Below are 25,812 nucleotides of genomic sequence, written 5' to 3' on the forward strand. Positions count from 1 at the left end.
AAGTAGCATAGAAAGTATTGGGAGGTTGGAGTTGCAGTTTTACATAGGGCAGTCAGAGTATGTCTCACTCAGAAGATGATGACATTTGGCCTGAAGGAGATGAAGGAATGCGCCATCAGATATCTGGAAAGGATATCCAGGCTGCGGAAGGAAGAAAATACAAAGACTGTGAGGCAGAAGCATGCTTGGGATACCCAGGGAACATCTAAGAGGCTCTTGTGTTGAAATAGAGGAAGCAAGGAGGAGAACAATAGGAGATGAGGAACAGAAGAAACAGGCACCAGATGATATAGGCTTACAGGCCTTTGTAAGGGCTTAGGCTTTTTCTCTGGGTGAAATAGAAAGCCACTAAAAGCCTTTGAGTGAAGAAGTGATAGGGTCACTTTGGAAAGGTAGGTTGGCATGTGCATCAAAGGTGAATGTGATAAGTATAAATGGTATTGAGTATATATATAAAAATTGTTAATATGATTTTATTCCATTTTCTCTCCTTGAAGATGATACTCAGACCTTACAGGTTTTTGCTAGCAAGTCCATTTCATGAATAGTGTGTTTAGAATGTAATACATTTTAGGGGCGCCTGGGTGGTGCAGTCGGTTAAGCGTCCGACTTCAGCCAGGTCACGATCTCGCGGTCCGTGAGTTCGAGCCCCGCGTCGGGCTCTGGGCTGATGGCTCAGAGCCTGGAGCCTGTTTCCGATTCTGTGTCTCCCTCTCTCTCTGCCCCTCCCCCATTCATGCTCTGTCTCTCTCTGTCCCAAAAATAAATAAACGTTGAAAAAAAAAAAAAAAGAATGTAATACATTTTAAAATTGACTTGATGTAAGTACAAGATGACTAGAGTAGTCCAGAAACTCACCTTCAGAGGACAACTGGGGACATTGATCCCAGGAAAAGCAATTCTCAGAGGAAACACGCTGTTTTCAAATATTTAAAGCATGGTCCGACAGAATTGGAAACCAGATTTAGTCCTGCTATTTAGTAATTTGGGACATTAGTCAGTTTGTTTAAGGTGACATTATGAAGGACTATGGTAAGAGTTTCAGTGTCTCCATCTTGTAAAGAGGGTTATTATGTACCTAAACAATAATTTTAGGGATACTAAAAGAATGTCAAAAGTAGTGCTGTACCTGTTAAATAGTAGGTATAGCATAAATAACTGTTTTTATTGTATCATATTGCCTTATTAGGACCCTTGTTAGTTTTAAAATGATATATATGGATTGTGTCCATCGGCAACAATAGAATTTGTACCATTGACATACTTTGATAGTACTCTTAATGGTATAACCTCTTCACCCATTGTATGCTTTTATGAATTCAATAATTCATCACTTACATACAACACACAGTGCTCATCATAACAAGTCTCCTCCTTAGTACCCATCACCCATCTAGTCTATCTCTCACTCACCTTCCTCCATCAACCTTCATTTTTTTCTCAATTGTTAACAGTCTCTTATGGTTTGTTTCTCTCTCCTCTTCCTCCCACCTCTCCTCATGTCTATTTTGTTTCTTAAATTACACATATGAGTGAAATCATGTGGTATTTGTCTTTCTCTGAGTGACTTATTTTGCTTAGCATAGGACATTCTAGCTCCATCTATGTCATTGCAAATGGCAAGATTTCATGTTTTTTGATGACTGAGTAATATTCCATTGTCTGTGTGTGTGTGTGTGTGTGTGTGTGTGTGTGTGCGCGCACGTGTGTACCATATCTTTATCCATTTATCAGTCAATGGAAAGTCAATTTGAGCTTTCTCCATAGTTTGGCTATTGTTAATAATGGTGCTGTAAACATTGGAGTTTGTGTGCCCCTTTGAATCTGTATTTTTTATCTTTTAGGTAAATCTTTGTTTTTTTTTTGCTTCCCTTTTGCTCTTAAGAGGGATTCATCTTTTACATCTCCATTATCCTTTTGCTCTTCAGTAGATACTTCTAAATCTTAAAAATAAGTATCAAGAAAAAAGACATAAATAAGAAAAGTTTATTTATGGGGCGCCTGGGTGGCGCAGTCGGTTAAGCGTCCGACTTCAGCCAGGTCACGATCTCACGGTCCGTGAGTTCGAGCCCCGCATCAGACTCTGGGCTGATGGCTTGGAGCCTGGAGCCTGTTTCCGATTCTGTGTCTTCCTCTCTCTCTGCCCCTCCCCCGTTCATGCTCTGTCTCTCTCTGTCCCCCCAAAAAAATAAATAAACGTTGAAAAAAAAAATTAAAAAAAAAAAAGTTTATTTAATCTACTCCTAACCTTAAGGTTGTAAATACATTTGTTTTCTTCAGAAAATTCTGAAGCTTATTTTTTTATTATCTTTATTTTTTTTAAGTTTATTTATTTTGAGAGAGAAAGAGCAGGGAAGGGGCACAGAGAGAGGGAGAGAAAGAGAATCTTAAGCAGGCTCCATACTGTGAGCATGGAGCCTGACTCAGGGCACAAATTCAAGAACTATGAGACCTGAGCCAGAATCATGAGTTGGAAGCTTAACTGACTAAGCCACCTTGGTGCCCCTGAAGCTTATTTTTTAATGTGGTCTTTGAGTAATTTTCTTTATTTTTGATTTGGGGATTAGATACTCTGCTTCTTCAGAGATACTTTTCAACCTCTTCCCCATTGTGACTAAAGGCTCTGGACCTACCTCAACAGCTTTTGCTGCTTTTGTTTTGTAATGTGGTATATAAAAACCACATTGTCACATTTTCCACTCTTTCAATCCAGCTGTGAGTAACATTTTTGGGAAATAATTCTTGTGATAAATTATAAGCAGTATTAAATGTATAAGGATTCGGGGCGCCTGGGTGGCGCAGTCGGTTAAGCGTACGACTTCAGCCAGGTCACGATCTCGCGGTCCGGGAGTTCGAGCCCCGCGTCGGGCTCTGGGCTGATGGCTCAGAGCCTGGAGCCTGTTTCCGATTCTGTGTCTCCCTCTCTCTCTGCCCCTCCCCCGTTCATGCTCTGTCTCTCTCTGTCCCCCCAAAAAAATAAATAAACGTTGAAAAAAAAATTTAAAAAAAAATGTATAAGGATTCTGAGAAAGTGAAGAAATTTTTACTTAAAATATTTTTTAAAAAATTAAATTTTAAAAAGACAGGGGCACCTGGGTGGCTCAATTGGTTAAGGTATGCTGACAGCTCAGAGCCTGGAGCCTGCTTCAGATTCTGTGCCTGCCTCTCCCTTTGCCCCTCCCCACTCATGCTCTCTGTCTCTCAAAACCAAATAAACAATGGAAAAAAATTTTTTTAATTTTAAAAAGATATATAAGTGCATGCTTCTAGTAGATATATTATTACTTATATCTTCTGTACAATACTATCGTGAACCTAGGTTTAATTAAAGATTAATTTCTTATTTTTAATAAAAATGAGATTAAAAATCGAAATTCTCATGTTTTCTTCTAATACCTTAATGGATTATTTTGCAGGCTTCTTGAGGTATGTGAACCGTACTCTGGAAACCATTGCCTTAGAGAACGTAACAAGTACTTATAGGGAAAATTTACAGAGAGACAGCTTTTGGCACAGCAAAAGAACAAAAAATTTATAGTAGCTATTCTGGTGTTGAATGTTTTAGATACTGGTATTATCATTCACTATTACCAATGTCTAAAACTGGGAATCTATCCTTTATTCTTCCCTGCTCTTTATCCCACCTATTAAATCAATTAGACATCCCCTTAGTTCTTCCTTCTTCATTTTTTTTCATATCTGTCTTCCCTTCCTGCCTCACTCTGGGCCCTCATGATTACTCCATTTAATTACTCTAACATTCTAACTTGTCCCAAATTTATCTCCCAGTGGAAGTCTTTCATTGTTTCCTCAGTGCTTACAGGTTATTAAAACCGAATGCTTTTGCCCGTTGCACACAAAGCCTTTATAAGTTGTATCTGCTAACTCACCTGCTTTACATCTTGCCACTTTCCCATTTTTTTTCTCTGTCCATACTGAACTACTTAGAGGTCTTAAAAAATACCTTGCTCTCTTGCTTTTCCATTCTGCTGTACAAACTCCAGACCTTGCTTTGGAATACTGTTCTCCTTCCTGTCCTGTTTCTCAGATTTCAGGGTTCATCTCAGGCACAACTTCTCCTTAACTCCTCTAGTCTAGCTTAGATGCCTTCAAGTACCCAGTGCTCACTTATATTAGAATGCATTGTGATCATCACTTAATGGAATGAAGGAAAAATAATTTACAACATTGTGGCATAGTGGTTTTTGATTAGTGTAGTCTAGATTCACTTTCTGATTCTGTCATTTGCTGGCCCAAAGACCTATGAGATGCTGACTATCTCATAGTATTGTTTTGAGTATTAAATGAAATAACACATGTAAAACATTTAGCACTTTGTCTGATATTTACAGCAAATGTTGATGTTCAGTAAATGTTACCTATCATTATTATGATTATGCTGATCATTGTTTAATAATAAAATGAGCTGCCTTGTGATGGAGTCTGTATCGCTACAGGTATTCATTTAGTGACCAGATGTATGTTTCCTGGAACAATAAAAGGGATGCATAAGATAGGGAATTGGATTTGCCATCATCCTGTCCAAAGTCTCATATCATCCTCCCCTATCAAAATCTTTTCAAAGTCTGTATGTATCACCTTTAACACATCATAGCCAAAAGTAGCCTCTTCCTCTACAGTACTTTCATAATAATAGACATCATGCTATTTATCAAACATTGCTTTTTATAGTAAGCATACATAGTCATAAAATGGGAACTTTAGACAGTCACCTAGTATAATGTATGACACATAGTAAGCAATAGTAAATGATAGATTCCTCCTTTCCTTAACCTGTTATTAGAACTTTATTCCACAGGTATTGAAAATTTGGTAATTCCAAATTATCATCAAAATATGTATCAAAATATTGATAATTTTTAGTCCACAAGTGATTTGACCGTAGCAGTGATTTATGAAGATTGATGGGATAGTAAGTTGCAGAATGGTTTGGAATGGGGACACCTAAGAAGAATGATGTGTCAGAGAGCTGGTTCAATCTTCGTACCTCATTCATCACTTCCCAGTTCATATTTGAGAAGGAATATAGTTAGGTAGGTCATCTGATGAATGTGAATAAGGTCATCACAGTCAAGCAGTTCAGAATTTTTCTAGCAGGAACAGAGTGTTTGTAGTTGAGAAGATGTGTGGTTTTTTTCCCCACACTCCTTCTATACATGCAACTATTTGTAGAATGACACTATATTCTATGAACCATTGCACCTATATGATCAAAGACACAAATGAGAGAATGTTGTACTTTTAAATATATATAGGAATTAATAAATCTAGGGACTTAACTGGATACCTTTATGTTCTAGGTGTTCTCATATGTGTTATTTCATCTGGTTTTTCACAGTAACTCTGGTAAATGATGTTATTTCTATTTAACAGATTAGAGTAATGAAACTTGGAGGCTAAATCATTCATTAGCCTCCATTATAATCATTCATTATCATTATAATCATTCATTATCATTACTCATAATGGGCAAAAAAAGAAAAAAAAGAGAGAGAGAGAGAAAGAAAAGGTGACAGGGGGGTTGGGTAATGGAGTGGGTTTCTACAACCCAGGTCTCCAGACTATAAGTTTAATATTCTAATGTTTCATTTTGCCACTGCTGTGGTGGGATAGCTGAAGGTGTATGCTCATCTCTGTCACATGTGAACCTGAAGGGTGGGTGAGGCAAGTGTGGTATCCACACATTATCAGCACATGTCCATTTGCACCTCAGTATTTGTTAATATAGAAGTATACACACACACACACACACACACACACACACACACTCACTCACTCACTCACTCCCAACTAACCTTTCTGAAAAGAGGAAAAGGTAAATTACTGTCTAAACCCTAGTATTAACTATAGGAAAGGGAGACATAGGTGATCTTCATGCTCATAATTCTCAAATGATTAGCTACTCATTTTATACCTACCCTAAACTGCTAAATCTAAATTATCAGCAGGAAGTAAACCTATCAATTTCTTTTTTTTTAATGTTTATTTTTTATTTATTTTTGAGAGAGAGAGTGAGAGCGAGTGAGTGTTTGGGGAGAGGCAGAGAGAGAGGGAGATACAGAATCTGAAGCAGGCTCCAGGCTCCAAGCTGTCAGCACAGAGCCCGACGTGGGGCTTGAACTCACGAACCATGAGATCATGATCCAGGCCGAAGTCGGACACTTAACCGACTGAGCCACCCAGGTGCCCCCTGACTATCAATTTCTTTAGCCCAAAGCTTCTCACATTTTGATGAGCCTATAGGTCACCCAGGGATCTTGTTAACATGAGGATTCTAGTACAGTAGGATTGGGATAGGAGCTGAGTTGGGTTTGCACCTTTGGCATATAGTTGCAGAATTTTTATTGTCCTAAATCCATAATTGTTTATATAGAGTTGCAGTTGTATACACACTGTGTTCTCTGCTTTTTTTACACATTAGTTTTATCCTTATTTCCGGCATAATTTTCATAATTATGGTTTTTAATTACTATATAAACTGAAGATTTGTTATAACATTATTAGGGATTTACATCTATTTTTGGTTATTTTGCCATTCTAGATAATGCTGCCTTGAATTCCTCTGGGCATATAGGTTTTTGCTGTTTAATTATTTCCCTAAGATAAATTCCCAGGAGTAGTTTCTTGGTCAAAGGGTAAGAATATCTTTCTTGCTTAATGGGTACAGAATTTCAGTTTTGCAAGATGAAAGAGTTCTAGAGATTGATGATGATGCTTGCACAAGAATGTGAATGTAAGGGGCGCCTGGGTGGCACAGTCGGTTGGGCGTCCGACTTCAGCCAGGTCACGATCTCACGGTCCGGGAGTTCGAGCCCCGCGTCAGGCTCTGGGCTGATGGCTCAGAGCCTGGAGCCTGTTTCCGATTCTGTGTCTCCCTCTCTCTCTGCCCCTCCCCCGTTCATGCTCTGTCTCTTTCTGTCCCAAAAATAAATAAACGTTGAAAAAAAAAATTTAAAAAGAATGTGAATGTAATGTCACTTAACTGTACACTTAAACATGGTTAAGATGGCAAATTTTATGCTGTATGTACTTTACCACAATTAAAAATGTTTTGAAATAGGGGCACCTGGGTGGCTCAGTCAGTTAAGTGTGAGACTTCGATTCAAGTCATGATCTCACAGTTTCTGGGCTTAAGCCCCACATCTGGCCTTCTGCTATTTGCATGGAGCCTGTTTCGGATCCTCTGTCTCACTCTTTCTCTGCCCCTTTGCTGCTCTCTGTCTCTCTACCCTTCCCCTGCTTGCTCTCTCTCTCTCTCAAAAATAAATAAAACGTTAAAAAAATGTTTTAAAATAAAAAGGTGATTCCCCACCCCACCCCCCATAAAAAACATTTTGTATTTTGTTGCATAATAAATTGTTTGGCCTTTTAGAAGAAATAGCCTAATTACAGCGCCACCAACATGTTTATCTCACTTGTAACAGTATGCAGTATTTTGTGGTTTCTTTTTTTTTTTAATTGTTTTAATGTATATTTATTTTTTGAGAGAGAGGGAGACAGACAGAGCATGAGCAGAGGAGGGGCAGAGAGAGAGGGAGACACAGAATCTGAAGCAGGCTCCAGGCTCTGAGCTGTCAGCACAGAGCCCAAAGTGGGGCTGAAACTCACAGATTGCAAGATCATGACCTGAGCTGAAGTCGGACGCTCAACTAACTCAGCCACCCAGGCACCCCTAGTTCATAGTTTCTGGAAATGTTTGCTAAATCATAAAATGATTATTCAAGGTTGCCTTAATTTGCATTTTATTTCTGTTCTGGCTTAACAGAACAGAATTTGTGATTCTTTGATTTTGTGAATTTTTTTTTACTATTTGTATTTTCCTCTTATATGAAATGTACATTTATGTCATTGGCCCTTGTTTCTATTAGGACATTGATCATTTTCTTTAGATTTAATACAACCCTTTCTGTTGTATGTTATAATATTTTAAGTAAATATTTCTTCTAGTCTTTGTTGTCTTTTTAATTCAGATTTAAGAAATGAGTAATGCTATGATTTTACATCCTACAGGTAAACTATGGAAAAGTTTGTAATGACAGTAGAAAAGCATTGAAATTCACTGTCTCCGATGGCTGCAGTTCAGAATTTGTTTTCGTGCCATATGGTAGCACCATTGCTGTTTATACAATTTACTCAGGAGAACAGATAACTATGCTTAAGGGACATTATAAAAGTGTTGACTGCTGTGTATTTCAGTCTCATTTCCAGGTAAGAATGTTACTTAAGGGAATTTAAAATGTTCAGTTAGCTAGCTTGCTAGGCTAGTTGTATATAAAAGAGTAAATTGTAATTTCAGTCTGAGGAATTATACTTTTAATCCATATTTGAGCTAGGGTTTATGTAATAGAGGATAATATAGGATAAATTTTTAGATAGTATGGGATATTTGTATGAGTCAATATAATATTGTGCAACTTGACTGAAATAAGTCTTTTCTTCTGCATATGGGCTCCATTTATTTGGCAGATGAAAATCTCTAGCAAATTAAAATAATGTCTTACAGGCAGTCTTTTGGGAAAAGCTGTAATACTACGTGTCTAATCGCAAAATATAGTTTTTGTATCTTGATTTATGTATATGTGAATCTGTCTCAGATTTTCTTTTATTTTCTGCCGGGGGCTAGTCAGATTGCTTTTGAGTTGATGCAATTTACATAATTTCTTAAATACCTATGCTTAAAAACCTATGGATGTTTGTTTTAACATCCTGACCTTTTTCTTTCATCTTACCAAGGAATCAGGTTATTTTTTTCAGAGAATATTTGCGCAGATTACCTCCTGTGTTCCTTTTAAGTGAGTCTCTTATAGAGCAAGAATATTGGTATTTTCCCTATTTTGTAGGTAAAGAAATTGAGGCTCATGAGAATTAAATACTGATATAATGAACATTATGGATTATTAGAGCTAGGAAGGATTTTATCACCTGGTAAAGCTCTTAATCGTTTATTCATTACTTAATTTGTGTCTGACACAGTGCTTATTTTTCAGCCAGCACACATCAGTATGCCAATAGCCAGTATTAAAATATTCAAATACATATCTTACTGTTTGTTAAAGAGCTGTTGCACCAAGCCCCCTAGGTGGCCTCTAGCTTCACCCCCTCTCCTGAGGCCTCCTAGATTATACCTCAGCCCAGCAACTAACAGGGACCTTCAGGACCCTGCTCTCACTCTATGGCTATTATCTCTTCTGATTGGTCAGTATCCTGATGTAAGAGTTAAATATTTTTACTTTTTTATTTTTTTATTTTTAATTTACATCAAAGTTAGTTAGCATATAGTGCAATGTTTTCAGGAGTAGATTCGAGTGATTCATCCCCAATGTATAACACCCAGTGCTCATCCCAGCAAGTGTCTACCTTAATGTCCCTTACCCATTTAGCCCATCCCCTCCACCTACAGCCCCTCCAGCAACCCTGTTTGTTCTCTGTATTTAAGAGTCTCTTATGTTTTGTCTCCCTCCCTGTTTTTATATTCTTTTTGCTTCCCTTCCCTAATGTTCATCTGTTTTATATCTTAAATTCCTCATGAGTGAAGTCATATGATATTTGTCTTTCTCTGACTTATTTCACTTTTCATAATACCCTCTAGTTCCATTCGCATTGTTGCAAATGGCGAGATTTCATTCTTTTTGATTTCCAAGTAATACTCCAGTGTGTGTGTATATATATATATATATATATATATATATATATATATATATATACACCACATCTTCTTTATCCATTCATTTGCTGATGGAAATTTGGACTCTTTCCATACTTTGGCTTTTGTCATTAGTGCTGCTCTAATTTAGTTTTACTTCTGAAAGAAGACTAAAACACCAGAGAAGTGACATGACTTGCCCCAAGCTGAAAGTAATTATTCATAGAGCATGGTTATCTATTCAAAGAAATTCTTAGAATACTATACCTCTGTTCTTGTGCAGAGCCACATAGAGATACAGCTAAGATTTTAAACTGGGTATCCTGACTATAAATTATTGCTTTCCGCCAAATCAGAACTTCCTAACAGGTGTGCCTATAATGGACTAGAAGTGTGCCAAGATACTGATGCCCACCAGTTCCTGGAATAGCTGAGACAAGCTGGGACACCCAGGAACCTGAGGCAAGTTGCCTCCTAATACCATTTCTCTAGGTGTTGCACACTCCTATTTGAATCATTGCACCATATCAGAAAGCTTCCAACTCTTATCCCATTATATCTATTATGATTTTTGAAAAGGAAAATAATTATAAGTCTCAAAAATAAAATAGGATAATACTTTGCATCTATTTAGCAGCAGAACCCTTTTCCAAATTAAATATTATACAGAATTTACTATCTGAAGACAAAATTGATATTTACAGTAATTCGATCATAAATATAAAAATCTAAGAAGATATATGTAACATCAAAATAGATAATGATAATAACGGATTTTACCCATTGACTAAAATAGGAATCCATGAATCCATTCAGGTATAAGTAAGTAAACTAATAAATTGGAATTCTAATGGGGAGTGGGATATTGCCATAGTCCCAGAGTACCTCCCTGCAAAATATTAATTGCAAAGGTAAAATGTGTACTTTTATCTTGAAGAAGCCTGACATATATTACCTTAATTAAATAATCAAAATTAGTAACCCAGGTACATGATATTCCTTCTGTGATAGTACTGACAAAGCTGCATCACCTGAATTTAAGCATGAGGAAACAAGAAAATTTGAAGGACATTCCACAAAATAACTGGTGTGTATCTTCAAATTTGTCAATGCCAGGAAAGCCAATGGGGAGAGTGAAGAACTATTCCAGACTGAAGGAAAGTTAGAAGACATCACAACCAAGTGTAGCATGTGATTTTAATCTGGACCCTTCTGCTATAAAGGACATTTATTCAGACAATTGATGAAACTTGAAAGGAGTCTAAGAATTAGCTGGCAGTAATACATGGTGAATTTTTATATTTTGCTGGATACATTGTAATTGTATAGGAGAATCTCTTTATTCAAAGGAAATATATACTCAACTGTTGAGGATTGACAGGACTGGTTGTCAAGTTAGTCTCACATGTTGAGTTTTTTTTTTTAATCTAATTTCCCAAATGAATACCTACACTTATCCCCAAAACTTCGGTATTTCAAATTTTTTCCATTTAATTGAAGTCTTTATTAGTCATTCTAATTTAAGTGCTACCTCTTGTAAGCTCTCTTCTTTGAACATCTACAGAATTTCCTTTGTACCAGTGTGGCAATACTTAACCACATATTGCCTTGTAAACTTATCTGACCAAGTTACCTTAGAGGTGTGTGTGTGTGAGAGTGTGTGTGTGTGTGTGTGTGTGTGTGTGTGTGTGTGTGTGTCTTGCCTTCTCAGGAAATTAAATTGATCAAGGGCACTGAACATTTGAAAATATCTTTGCATCATCCACAATTAGTGTAACTATATATTCTAGATTTAACAATGCAGTCTATAGAATTTTGTTCCCTTTGGGAAGTTTGATAATGTACAGCTAAATCTAATTTACTTTAATATTTTTACATTTATATTTCCTATAATAATTTTATTATCTTATTTTCCTTTTATCTAGCAACTTTCCTCTTTTTTTAGAAAAATATTAATTGTATCATGCTTCAAATAGTTTTTAAGATGAACAATAATAAAAAAAAAATAAATAATTGCACCAGCAGAGCAGGAAAAAAGTTTACTATTAGAAATGTTTGCATAATTGGGATAGGACTTCTTCCACCACCATTCCCTTTTTAAAATTTTTTCAGGGTTACTTCAATGAAAAATCAAAGCATACCTGGTGGAAGGTCCATCTAGTTTTTTTCCCTCACACTATGACTCTTTGGTTTATATCCTCCTTTTGCCTGTTGATACTGAATATTTGCCCATGTTGTTAAATGTTCTTAAAAAGCAAATGTATTGGAGGAAGAACAAATATTGTTAAAATGTCAATACTACCCAAAGCAATCTACATATTCAATGCAATGCCTATCAAAATAACACCAGCATTCTTCACACAGCTAGAACAAACAATCCTAAAATTTGTATGGAACCAGAAAAGACCTTGAATAGCCAAAGCAATCTTGAAAAAGAAAACCAAAGCAGGAGGCATCACAATCCCGGACTTCAAGCTATACTACAAAGCTGTAATCATCAAGACAGTATGGTACTGGCACAAGAACAGACACTCAGATCAATAGAAGAGAATAGAGAACCCAGAAATGGACCCAGAAACCTATGGCCAACTAATCTTTGACAAAGCAGGAAAGAATATCCAATGGAATAAAGACAGTCTCTTCAGCAAATGATGCTGGGAAAACTGGACAGTGACATGCAGAAGAATGAACCTGGACCACTTTCTTACACCATTCACAAAAATAAACTCAAAATGGATGAAAGACCTCAATGTAAGACAGGAAGCCATCAAAATCCTCGAGGAGAAAACAGGCAAAAGCCTCTTTGATCTTGGCCACAGCAACTTCTTACTCAACTTACTCAACTTCTTGCCTCTTGTCTCCGGAGGTAAGGGAAACAAAAGCAAAAATGAACTACTGGGACCTCATCAAAATAAAAAGCTTCTGCACATTGAAGGAAACAATAAGCAAAACTGAAAGGCAACCGACAGAATGGGAGAAGATATTTGCAAATGACGTATCAGATAAAGGGTTAGTATCCAAAATCTGTAAAGAACTTATCAAATTCAACACCCAAAAAACAAAGAATCCAGTGAAGAAATGGGCAAAAGACATGAATAGACACTTCTCCAAAGAAGACATTCAGATGGCCAACTGACACATGAAAAAATGCTCAACATCACTCATCATCAGGGAAATACAAATGGAAACCACAATGAGATACCACCTGACACCTGTCAGAATGGCTAACATTAATAACTCAGGCAACAACAGATGTTGGTGAATGCAGAGAAAGAGGATCTCTTTTGCATTGTTGGTGGGAATGCAAGCTGGTGCAGCCACTCTGGAAAACAGTATGGAGGTTCCTCAAAAAACTAAAAATAGAACTACCCTACGACCCAGCAATTGCACTACTAGGTATTTATCCACGGGCTACAGGTGTGTTGTTTCGAAGGGACACGTGCACCCAGTGTTTATAGTAGCACTATCAACAATAGCCAAAGTATGGAAAGGGCCCAAATGTCCATCGATGAATGAATGGATAAAGAAGATGTGTGTGTGTGTGTGTGTGTGTGTGTGTGTGTGTGTGTGTGTGTGTATACACACACACACACACACAATGGAGTATTACTCAGCAATCAAAAAGAATGAAATCTTGCCATTTGCAACTACGTGGATGGAACTGGGGGGTATTATGCTAAGTGAAATTAGACAGAGAAAGACAAAAATCATATGACTTCACTCATATGAGGACTTTAAGAGACAAAACAGATGAACATAAGGGAAGGGAAACAAAAATAATATAAAAACAGGGAGAGGTATAAAACATCAGAGACTCATAAATATGGAGAACAAACAGAGGGTTACTGGAGGGGGTATGGGAAGGAGGATGGGCTAAATGGGTAAGGGGTGTTAAGGAATCTACTCCTAAAATCATTGCTGTGCTATATGCTAACTAATTTGGATGTAAATTAAAAAAAATAAAAGCAAATGTAATGGTTATATAATATCCCATCTTATGAATGCAACATAAATTTATATATAAACCGTTACCCTACTCTTGGACATTTATTTCCATATTTTGTTATTTAAATATAATACTGCTAATATCCTTGAGTTTCATGCATGTCTTTGGCATGACTTCTTAGAAACACATACAGGGGAATCTGGGTGGCTCAGTCAGTTAAGCGAATGACTTCAGCTCAGGTCATGATCTCGCAGTTTGTGAGTTCAAGCCCTGCGTCAGGCTCTGTGCTGACAGCTCGGAGCTGGAGCCTGCTTTGGATTCTGTGTCTCCCTCTTCTCCTCGTGCTCTGTCTCTCTCTGTCTCTCAAAAATAAATAAATGTTAAAAAAAATTTAGAAATGCATACAAAAACTTTTGACATGTATTGAGATTCCCTTCTCCAAAAAGATCATGCCAATTTATACCATCTTTATATGAGAGTATCTATTTCACTGCCCCATAGGAATGTTTTTAGTACTAGCAATATGACATTCCTTAAGTTCTTAAATTTTTTTTAATGTTTTTATTTATTTTTGAGTGAGAGAAAGCATGAGAAGGGGAGGGGCATAAAGAGAGGGAGACACAGAATCAGAAGCAGGCTCCAGGCTCTGAGCTGTGAGCACAGATCCCAACATGGAGCTCAAACTCATGAACCATGAGGTAATGACCTGAGCCAAAGTCGGATGCTTAACCCACTGAGCCACCCAGGCGCCCCATTCTTTAAGTTCTTTTGGGGAAGGGAATGAACATTGTTCAGGCGTGTGTAAACAGCATATTCATAAAGACATTGACAGACTGTGCATCAGCCCAAGCTTTCCCTTATAAAAGAAACTTCTCAATAAGCATGGCATGTTGTTCTTAAAGCTCTTCTGTTGAACAGTAGCTAGTTAGGCAGCTAAATAATGAGCTAAATAATATTTTTTGTGAACTTCTGGCCTATTAGTTAGAAACTCATATGGTTTCTTTATTGATGTCCTTATTAAAATTCATTTGTTAGCAGAGAAGGACAAACTCTTAATTCCATTTTTTTTCCTCTTTCTACTCTGACACTTGAAATAAATGAATACTATGATTGATAAAAACCACTAGGTTGTTGAATCTTCTTGTGAAATTTTCACATTAGCAAGCTCTGACATATCCTAACAATATTTTAAAATACAGAACACGGCTTTACTGCATCTTAAGTAAGCAAACAAAGGGCATCAGCTCACTTTCTTTGGGGAGTAGAAATACAATTAATCTAAATGGTCTAACGTAAGAATTAATTATTTAAATGATGTAGTTCATTTCAGATTGGCACCAGCTTTAAATGGACCCACAATCACGTTTCCTCTCTGTGTTACAGGAACTTTATAGTGGTAGCAGAGACTGCAATATACTTGCTTGGGTTCCATCCTTATATGAACCAGTTCCTGATAATGATGAGGTAAAGTCATATTTATACAACTTATACAGTGACTTGTAAATCATAAAGAAGGTAGTTTTATTAATTTAGTTCATATGAGAGAAACTTTTAAGGTATTTCTTGCTGTTTTCAGACTGTGAAAATAATTTGCCTGTTATAACACATTTGGAAAATCCAGAAAAATATTGAAAGAATGACATAAATTTCTAAAATTGAATTACTATTAAAACTTTCATTTATTTCATTGTTTTTTTCCCTATGCATATGTGTTTTTTTTTAAACATAGTTAATATACTTGGATATAGGACTTGGCATTCTACTTCACTCAATAATGAGTCTTTTTTCCATGTCATTAATAACTCTTTGTAAATTTTTTTTAATAATATAGCATGCTTTCATCTATATATCACAATTTACTTAAATATTTACATATTAGGATACATTTCTTTTAATAATTATAAACAAATCAAGGTAAATATCTGTTCATAAATTGTTTATATTTCTGATTGCTTATTTGGATAAATTCCTAGAAGTAGATTTTATGTCTTGAGTTACCATATACAACATTTTTAAGCCTCTTTATTCACACTCTCAAATTTTACCAACTTACACTCCTAAGAGCAGTCTGTTAGTAGTATAAATTGGTATAAATATGACCTATGATCATGGGAATAAAATGTAGTAGGTAGGGATGCCTAGATGGCACAGTCGATTAAGCCTCCAACTCTTGATCTTGGCTCAGGTCATGATCTCACAGTTCATGAGTTGAAGCCCCGCATCATGCTCTGCACCAATGGTGTGGAATCTGCTTGGGATTTTTCTATGTTCACTTCAACCCCTATGTCACATAAGCCCCTCCCCCGCTTGTGTGCATTCGCATGTGCATGCTCTCTCTTCCTCTAAATAAATTAATTAACTTTTAAAAAATGCAGTACGTAAACAAAGATGAATAGGACATGCTCCCTGGTCTTAGGTAGTAGCTTCTGTATTTTTTTTACTCTGTATTACGCTGTCCAAAAGTGATATCTTTCCCACCAAAGATTCTTTTACTAAGCACTGTTAATCATCCCTGTTTATCTTAAGTTTTAGGATATAAGAAGTTAGATATCTAAAACCAACATTTACGTATATAATGTTTTAAAGATTAAAATATAAATAATTCAGTTAGAAACACCTTGACTTAATCTTACCAAGTCATAGTATAAAAACAAAGCATCCTAAATGGAGATGAAAGTTATTGATAAAACAAGTTTAAAATTCTGAAAATATCTTTCATATATTTAGTTCCTTTATGAAAACATGACTCTCCAAAAATCACATGGAAATGAGTTTTTATGGGGGTAGTTGATGCCATTTAGCAGCTATTGAAAAATATATTTCATACCTAAATTTGCAACTGCTTTGGTTACTGCAGTGGAAAGCCTGTGAATTATTTTCTTTTGGCCCTAATCCAAATGAAAGAGAAGAAAAATGCAATGATGAATCTTCAAGCACCTGGCCAAATGCTGTATGGATATTGTCAGATTTCACCACATGTCTAATTTGGTTTATTATGGCTTTGATTAGTTTTAGTGTACAGCTGCTTTTAAATGACTGGATGCTCTTCTGTAGCAAGCTTATATGGCCAAATACTTTGGTTTAGCCATTTATTTTGCATTATTTAATTGCTGTGTCCTGCTGTTTGGGAATTACTGTGTACATTAAATCCAAGTTAAAACACTACAGCCTATGTTAGGAAGTATAACAATCATTTACCAAATGAAAACAATAAAAATAAATTAAATCTATGACTTACATATGGAGAAAGGATATTAGAAGAAAACTAAATTGCTTAATTTATGAAGGTAGTCTTTGCCTCTGGTGGCTTATTTATTTCTTACTGTGTAGTTGTAGTGATAGTTTGAAGTCCTCATCTAGAAGGATTTTTGCATATGGGAAATTAAACTGAAGTAGGAAAGCAAATAGAGATGCCCGAAAAACAAGTTAGCCTTATATTTTAGTTTTAGAGCAATAAAACCTTGTCTTTTAAAATCTGTTTATACGCTTTAAGGTAGACATCATTTTCATAAAATGGTATGTCTAAGATTATTTTCACAAAACTTTAGTTCAAAAGATTCCTGTGAATGTAGGTAGCACATGACTGTGATCATGATGCAGATCCCAGGAGAAGTCCATCTTCACCAAAACCTACTCCTCACATGTGTATTTACTATTTAACTCATATTTTTAAGTGTTTGTATCTCAGCTATCAAATAAATGATGCCTCAGTTTCCAAGAAATGTGCAGTAATATGCTTCAAAACAGAACACAGACACACATACGTACACACACACTCACTTAGTCTTCACTTTTAGGTAAACTAATAATAATACTGGTAACTGGGTTTGAATCCCTGTTCTGCCATCCATTATGGATCAGGGACAGGTTTACGATATCACCAAATACCAGAATCATGAAGCAGATTGTTCTTCAGTTTCTTTCAAATCCACCCTTGAGATTAGATTTATTTCCCTATCAACCAACATGTTAGAGGTATTTCTTCTGATATCCAAAATAGAGGAGGAATTTAGCTACCATAAGAAATTGGAGGGCATTGGGTAATAGAGACAGGTTTTATGATCTTAAGCATAGATTAATGTATTATTTAAGTGGCAGGTTGTTTTTTATATTCTGAGTACTCTGCCTTCCTTTTGCCCTCTTCCTGAAACTTGGTCATGGTCAAGGCAAGCCTATATAACTCCTAACCATTTTTCCCTGCCTAAGACCTATAAGGTGGCTACATTATAGTTTAAATCTGACCTCTCATCAAGAATCATACTTTATTTTTTTAAGTTTGTTTGTTTGTTTGCTTATTTATTTTTTTAATATAATTTATTGTCAAGTTAGCTAACGTACAGTGCATACAGTGTGTTCTCGGTTTTGGGGGTATATTCCCGTAATTCATCACTTCCATACAACATCCAGTGCTCATCCCAACAAATGCCCTCCTCAGTGCCCATTACGCATTTTCCCCTCTCCTTACCCCCCACTCCATCAACCCTCAGTTTGTTCTCTGTATTTAAGAGTCTCTTATGGTTTACCTTCCTTCCTCTCTGTAACTATTTTTTCCCCTTCCCCCAAGGTCTTCTGTTAAGTTTCTCAAGTTCCACATATGAGTGAAAACATATGATCTATTTCTTTCTCTGACTTATTTCACTTAGCATAATACCCTCTAGTTCCATCCACATTGTTGCAAATGGCAGGATTTCATTCTTTCTCATTGCCAAGTAGTATTCCATTGTATATATAAACCATGTCTTCTTTATCCATTCATTGGTTGATGCACATTTGGGCTCTTTCCATAATTTGGCTATTGTTGAAAGTGCTGCTATAAACACTGGGGTACATCTGCCCCTGTGAATCAGCACTCCTGTGTCCTTTGGATAAATTCCTGGTAGTGCTATTGCTAGGTCATAGGGTAGATCTATTTTTAATTTTTTGAGGAACCTTCATACTCTTTTCCAGTGCAGCTGCACCAGTTTGCATTCCCACCAAAAGTGCAAGAGGGTTAGCCTTTCTCCACCTCCTAGCCAACATCTGTTGTTTCCTGAGTTGTTAATTTTCGCCCCCTGACCGGTGTGAGGTGGTATCTCAATGTGGTTTTGATTTGAATTTCCCTGATGATGAGTGATGTTGAGTATCTTTTCATATGTCTGTTTGCCATCTGGATGTCTTCTTTGGAAAAGTGTCTATTCATGTCTCCTGCCCATTTCTTCACTGGATTATTTGTTTTTTGGGTGTTGAGTTTGGTAAATTCTTTATAGATTTTGGATACTAGCCCTTTATCTGATACGTCATTTGCAAATATTTTCTCCCATTCCATCCGTTGCCTTTTAGTTTCGTTAATTGTTTCCTTTGCAGTGCAGAAGCTTTTTGTCTTGATGAGGTCCCAATAGTTCATTTTTGCTTTTATTTCCCTTGCTTTTGGAGACGTGTCGAGCAAGAAATTGCTGCAGCTGAGGTCAAAGAGATTGTTGCCTGCTTTCTTCTCTAGGGTTTTGGTGGTTTCGTCTCACATTTAGGTCTTTCATCCATTTTGAGTTTATTTTTGTGCATGGTGTAAGAAAGTGGTCCACTTTCTCTTCTGCATGTTGCTGTCCAGTTCTCCCAGCACCATTTGTTAAAGAGACTGTCTTTTTTCCTTTGGATATTCTTTCCTGCTTTGTCAAAGATTAGTTGGCCGTACATTTGTGGGTCCAATTCTGGGTTCTGTATTCTGTTCCATTGGTCTATGTGTTTTTGTGCCAATACTATACTGTCTTGATGATTACAGCTTTGTAGTAGAGGCTGAAGTCTGGGATTGTGATGCCTCCCATTTTGGTTTTCTTTTTCAACATTACTTTGGCTATTCAGGGTCTTCTCTGGTTCCATACAAATTTTAGAATTGTTTGTTCTAGCTTTGAGAAGAATGCCAGTGCAATTTTGATTGGGATTGCAATGAATGTGTAGATTGCTTTGGGTAGTATTGACATTTTAACAATATTTGTTCTTCCAATCCATGATCATGGAATGTTTTTCCATATCTTTGTGTATTCAGTTTCTTTCATAAGTTTTCCATAGTTTTCAGCGTACATATCTTTTACATCTTTGGTTAGGTTTATTCCTAGGTATTTTATGGTTCTTGGTACAGTTGTAAATGGGATCGATTTCTTGATTTCTCTGTTATTTCATTATTGGTATATAGAAATGCAACTGATTTCTGTACATTGATTTTGTATTTTGGGGTACCTGGGTGGCTCAGTTGGTTAAGCATCCAAGTTCAGCTTAGGTCATGATCTCACAGTTCGTGAGATCCGGGTGGGGTTCTGTGCTATAAACTCAGAACCTGGAGCCTGCTTTGGATTTTGTGTCTCTCCTTCTCTATCTGCCCTTCCCCTGCTCACACTATATCTCTCTCTATCGAAAAGAAATAAACATTTAAAAAAATTTTTAAAGAATCTTACTTTATTTTGATAGCACACAGTACATAGATGTTTTATTTACCACTTTATAGATATATACAGTTGACCCTAAACAATCAGGGGGATTCAGATACTGACACACACCCCCATGCAATTAAAAATCCTTATGTAACTTTTGAGTCCTTCATAGCTTATCTACTAATAGACAAGTGTTGATCGGAAGCCTTACCCATAACATAAAACGGTCAGTTAACATGTATTTTGTATATGTATAATAAACTGTATTTTTACAATAAAGTAAGCTAGAGAGAATAAAATGCTTTTAAGAAAATCATAAGGAAGAGAAAATACATTTACAATATTGTACTGATTGAGGCACCTGGGTGGCTTAGTCGGTTGAGCATCTGACTCTTGATTTTAGCTCAGGTCATGATCTCACAGTTCATGAGTTTGAATCCCACATTGGGCTCCACACTGACAGTGCAGAGCCTGCTTGGAACTCTCTCTCTCTCTCGCTCTCCTTCTCTGCCCCTCCCATGCACTGTCTCAAAATAAACTAAAAAAAAACAGAACAATACTGTACTGTATTTATCAAAAAAAATCTGCATATAAGTGGACTTACATAGTTCAAAGTCCTGTTTTTCAGGGGTGACTATAAAATCACTTGCTGACATAGACAGCCCTGTACTCTGTAAAGGATTTCCAGTAATGACCAATAAGAAATTTAGAATATATCAAGGTGTATATGGGGTAGATGTAAGGTTTGGTTTTCTTCTCCTTTTCCATTACTTGCACCTGGACTAGATCCACTCTAAATCATGGTTTTCTATCTCCATAACATTTACAACGATCTGTCAGTAGAACAGGCAACCTGGTGAGGTTGAGGTGGATATGTTCAAGCATGGAAAGGATATCCACTAGCAGATGTTATAGAGAAAACTTAAATAATAGATGGTAGCTATACTGCATCTGTGAGTCCCAAACAATAATATGGGTACCATATCTATATACAACATTTATACTATAGCTTTTAATTACAAGTGTGTCTAATTTTGATGTTTCTAGCAATAAAATGTAACTGTAATGATAGTACTGTAATGCATTTATATTATCCTTTACTACTATAAACAGTAAAATTTATAGTATTTGTGTAGTAGTACAGTATTTATCAAAATTGATCAGTATTTCATTTCAATTTTCACGTAATTATTTTCGCTTCTTTGTTCACTGTAATAACAATAACTTACAATAAAATGTAATTTTGCATCTCTCTTGAGTCTTCAAATGAAATTTAAATATCTAATAAGTTATATCTTGGGCTTCCATAGTAGAGTTAGGAGGCATGACCTTTGTGTGACTTATCCACTAAGGGACATTTTGGGGACATATCTAAGGCAGAGTTAAAGACTTCTAAAGATAGAGTAGGGGAGAAGAAATCATCTAACCCCCAAGGACAATACATCTTTATTTTTTAAATTTTAGTTCCAGTATAGTTAACATACAGTGTTATGTTAGTTTCAGGCGTACAACATAGTGATTCAACAATTCTATTGAGGAACAATATATTCCTCATTGCTCATCATGATAAGTGTACTTTTAATCCCCTTCACCTATTTCACCCATCCCTGCATCCACCCTCTGGTAACCATCAGTTTGTTCTCTATAGTTAAGAGATATACATCTTTAAATTAACACTCACTAAACAACCTAACTTAATAGTTAAATTATAAACCTAGGAAGATAGGAAATTCCGTGAACATTTGTATGAAAAAATAAATGAACAGACTTCAGTGTGTTACAATCATTGACTGCATATCAGTGGACTGCTGATAGATAGCTGAGGTTTGGCAATAGTTTTTTTATCTGGACATTTGAGATATAATGGAATTTTGTTTATACAACTAAGTGATGTTAGCCAACATAAGGTTTAATAATGGTGACAATAGCAAACATTAGGTTTAGTAATAGATTCTGATCTATAGCTTTAACAGCCATAAAGAATACTTAAATTAATATGTCATTTTCTAACTATCCTGACTGATACTTGGGGAATTTACTGGAAATGTTCACTTTTCTACTGTTATCATTGTTTAAATTATAAGATTCTAAGTCATCATATCAAAAAGGTGATGAGCATGCTTAGACACAGGGGTTGCTCTTAACATAAAACATTGCTGTATGTTGTACAAGGCACTATCTCAAATTATTTAAGAGTAGCCTTGGTGCTAATACATTATTGGGTTTGGGGTCTGAACACACTTGTAGCAAATGTAAAAGCTGCAGAATAAGACACAAATTTGGTTCATAGTACCCAGATACTCAAAAAAAATGAGACCTTCTTAAAGCCCTTGAGTCATTTGCCCCAGAATAGGAAGTTTGCTATTCAAAAACTTTCTTCACGGGGCACCTGTGTTGCTCAGTCAAGCATCCAAGTTTGGCTCAGGTCATGATCTCACGGTTCGTGAGTTCGAGCCCCGCATCAGTCTCTGTGCTGATAGCTTGGAGCCTGGAGCTGTCAGATTCTGTGTCTCCCTCTCTCTCCACCCCTCCCCTGCTCACTCTCTCAAAAATAAATAAACATTAAAAAAAATAAAAACAAAAACAAAAACTTTCCTCAGAAAGTGAATTGATTTGAAATGTCACAGATAATTAATATTCCTCTAATTGCTGATTACTTTTATTAGGTACAACTCTAAACTTATAAGAATACTGTGATGTTTTGTTGTTTCATTTTTTATATGTATATTTATTTTGAATGAGAGAGAAAGAGCAAGCACAAGTGGGAGAGGTACAGAGAGAGAGGGAGAGAGAGAGAGAATCCCAGGCATGCTCTGCGCTGTCAGCAGAGCCCTACTCATGGCTCAGTCTCACAAACCATGAGCTCATGATCTGAGCCAAAATCAAGAGTCAGATGCTTAACCAACTGAGCCACCTAGGCACCCCTGTTTTGTTGTTTTAAATAAACACCATCCAAATGCATGTTATCTTGAAAAGAAAACTCCCTGGAAAACCTATATGCTGATGACAAATATGTTACCATTTTTGACACATTTTTCATATACTTCTGAGCTACTTTACCAGCTATCTAAATAAATAAACAAACAAACAAACAAACCTCACTACTTAATAACTTTGGTCTTCGGACCAAAGATGGTGTTACTTAGTTTGATGAACATCTTATTCCCCTTATATGGATATTTGCTTATTTGTAAAGTCAAGTCCACTTAAATAATAAAAAGTTGCCAACATTAATATGTTGGGCTATCAGGTCAGACTGTAGACCTGAGTCCATTCTTAGCATCCATTAACATGGATGTCAATGTGCTGTCTTCTTCACATAATTCCAAAGACGTGCAGAAACATAGCAGCATCATGGTATATACATAAATGCATTTATGTGTATGTTTATAAGGTGACTACTTTGACAGAAACACAGATAATTTGGATAAATTCTGGCCTATTTAAAATGAAGCTACATTGCCTTACATTGTATGTGGGGTGTTTCTTGTAGCAAATGTAAAAGCTGCAGAATAAGACGCAAATTTGGCTCATAATGCCCACATACATTGTATTTTATTTTAAATGAACAATTTTATTTACTTTCAAAATACCGTAATTGCTTTTCATTTGATATATTTCATAACTATTGTGAGCTTAAAATTATGAGGTAAGACAATCAAATTTTCCTTTTCCTTCCCTTTTTTAGCCTACAACCAAATCACAGTTAAATCCAGCATTTGAAGATGCATGGAGCAGCAGTGATGAGGAAGGATGACCATCAATCCTGAGTACCTCTGTGTCTCTGTTGATGAAACTTTTAAAATGCGACTGTTTTGTGTGGGTATTGTTTTCTTCTTAACTGTCCAGTGACAGCTAAATTATCATTAAAATTGGAATTTCTTTTTTAATTTAAAAAGAAGTCTTCCTCTAAGCCACAAATAACTGTATTGCTTCTTTCTAGTTCCATAAATATACATGCTCCTTATAAATAATTCAAATGACTTTTGAACAGTCACCTGGAACCATATCACCCTAAGGTAACTACTACTAACATTTTGGTGGCCATTCTTCCATGCATCTTTTTATAACATAATTTTACATAATGGGATGTTTGGCATGTTGCTGCTGTCATGGAAGTTCCTCTCCTCCCACATGAGCATCTCTCTCCCCATCCCTGACGACAGTCCACATTATTAACCAAGTATGTGTGTGTGTTCTTTCACATTTTACAATCCTATATGGACCTATATAGATATAGATGGGGAAGTATTTTTGTTTTGCAAAAATGGAATGTATACAGTTCTGTCTTGATTTTGTTTCCAGTTAAAGCTCATAGGAGTCCTTGTTATTTGGTATAAATAGGTGTTTGTCTATATTTTTGTTGTTTTCTGTATTCCTTATACTCTGGCCTTTGGGGCCTTGATCCTGGTGACACTGCCCTCTCCCAAGACTAGCTAATTCCTAGGGATAACACAGGACTCCCTTGGGAGCCTGCCTTTCATATACAAACCAACCAATACAGAGTCCATATCCCCAACCCTCATACACCAAGGCAATATTCTCCCTGCCCTAATTCACCCTAGGGCCACCCTTGTATGCCACGGTCTACTGAAATTATTCAAACTATCCAACACTAAACTTGGTGTACCTACCCTGCCTCACTCAATCCTTCCCACAAAAATTCCAGTAAAGGTTTTGACCCATTCTTTGCCCTTCCCTTTGAGAGGTGGCCTCCTGACCAATCCTGGCCCTTTTCCTGTGGCCCTGCATAGCATGGTGTGCCAGGTCTCCTGGTTTTAGGGATTTGTGAGTATAAACTTCTTCCATCATGACCATCTTCTCTGTGTCTGTATATCTTACCATACCTGCTGAGAACAAATCCCACGTAAAAATCTTAACACAGTTGGCACAACAAGCTGGGTGATTTGACACCAAATGGAAATTATATGTCCTCAAACTGCTCTTGGCTTAAAACTATATCTAACAGTCAGTAGTCCCTGCCTGAAAGGGCACCCCTGATTTTGGTGCACTTGCAGCTTGGTGGCTTCTGCATTGCGTTGTTTTTTTGTTGTTGGGTATTGCCCTGATATCCCAATCTAAAGGGAGAACTTGATATATTTCCCCACCTTGGTGGACCACCCGGAGTCCAGGACAGAAAGTTCCCTCCGAAGGGGATTAGGGGTGACCACCCTCCCATTGCCATGGGAGTTGAATCCATTGACTGGGTAGCACTGACCAGCAGTGAGGCCATCTGAGTCATGGAGATGGAAGTACCTAGTGTCTAGGGCATAATCGTCTGCATCCACTTGCTGCTGTCTTAAGTGAGTTGTTCCTGTAACCACAGGGTTGTAAGAGGTCCCATCTCTGGAATTCTATAAATATACACTGTTTAATGAAAAGAGGGAGGAAAGGAAAGCTCTTAAGAGATTCTGCTTATCAGCATGCAAAGCATCTCATGCTCAAAACAATGTTACAGGTAAAGTTGATGCCACCATTGTTCTCCAAGATGTGGACTGTAGCTCCTCTAAGGTTGATTGGGACGTCCTGGACAAGGGCGCTGTGGCTCACAACAGACACCACTCAAGACCACCGGGAACTTATTGGACAACATTTAGAATATTTAAAAAAAAGAAAGAAAAAATTGAGCTGCCTAGAAATACAAGTCCTTCTAAAGGATTCTGTTTTTTAAAAGGTGGGAGTGTGAGGCAAGGACTGATTACTCTGTGCACTGGGCCATCCCAGGGAAAAGTTGCCTAGAGATACCTGGGCCCTGCTTTTCCTCTTATCAGCCAGAAAAAGAAAGTGAAAACTGAATCTTC

The 25,812-nt window shown here is 36.7% G+C and overlaps 1 protein-coding gene across 4 annotated transcripts in view; it reads left to right on the forward strand.

The window, feature by feature from the left end:
- ERCC8 (ERCC excision repair 8, CSA ubiquitin ligase complex subunit) overlaps window positions 1–24,368 on the forward strand; it is a 64,235-nt gene extending 39,867 nt beyond the window's left edge. For all 4 annotated transcript variants that reach the window (XM_025924389.2, XM_086700244.1, XM_086700249.1 and 1 more), the window contains 3 exons: window positions 8,032–8,229; window positions 14,994–15,074; window positions 23,700–24,368. In XM_025924389.2, coding sequence (XP_025780174.1) covers window positions 8,032–8,229; window positions 14,994–15,074; window positions 23,700–23,768 — 348 coding nt within the window. In that variant the 3' untranslated portion in view covers window positions 23,769–24,368. The remainder of the gene's footprint in view (window positions 1–8,031; window positions 8,230–14,993; window positions 15,075–23,699) is intronic.
- Window positions 24,369–25,812: the final 1,444 nt, after the last annotated feature.

Source organism: Puma concolor, chromosome A1, assembly GCF_028749965.1.
Source record: "Puma concolor isolate L17-30 chromosome A1, mPumCon1.1.hap2, whole genome shotgun sequence".
NCBI classification, from domain to species: Eukaryota; Metazoa; Chordata; class Mammalia; order Carnivora; family Felidae; genus Puma; species Puma concolor.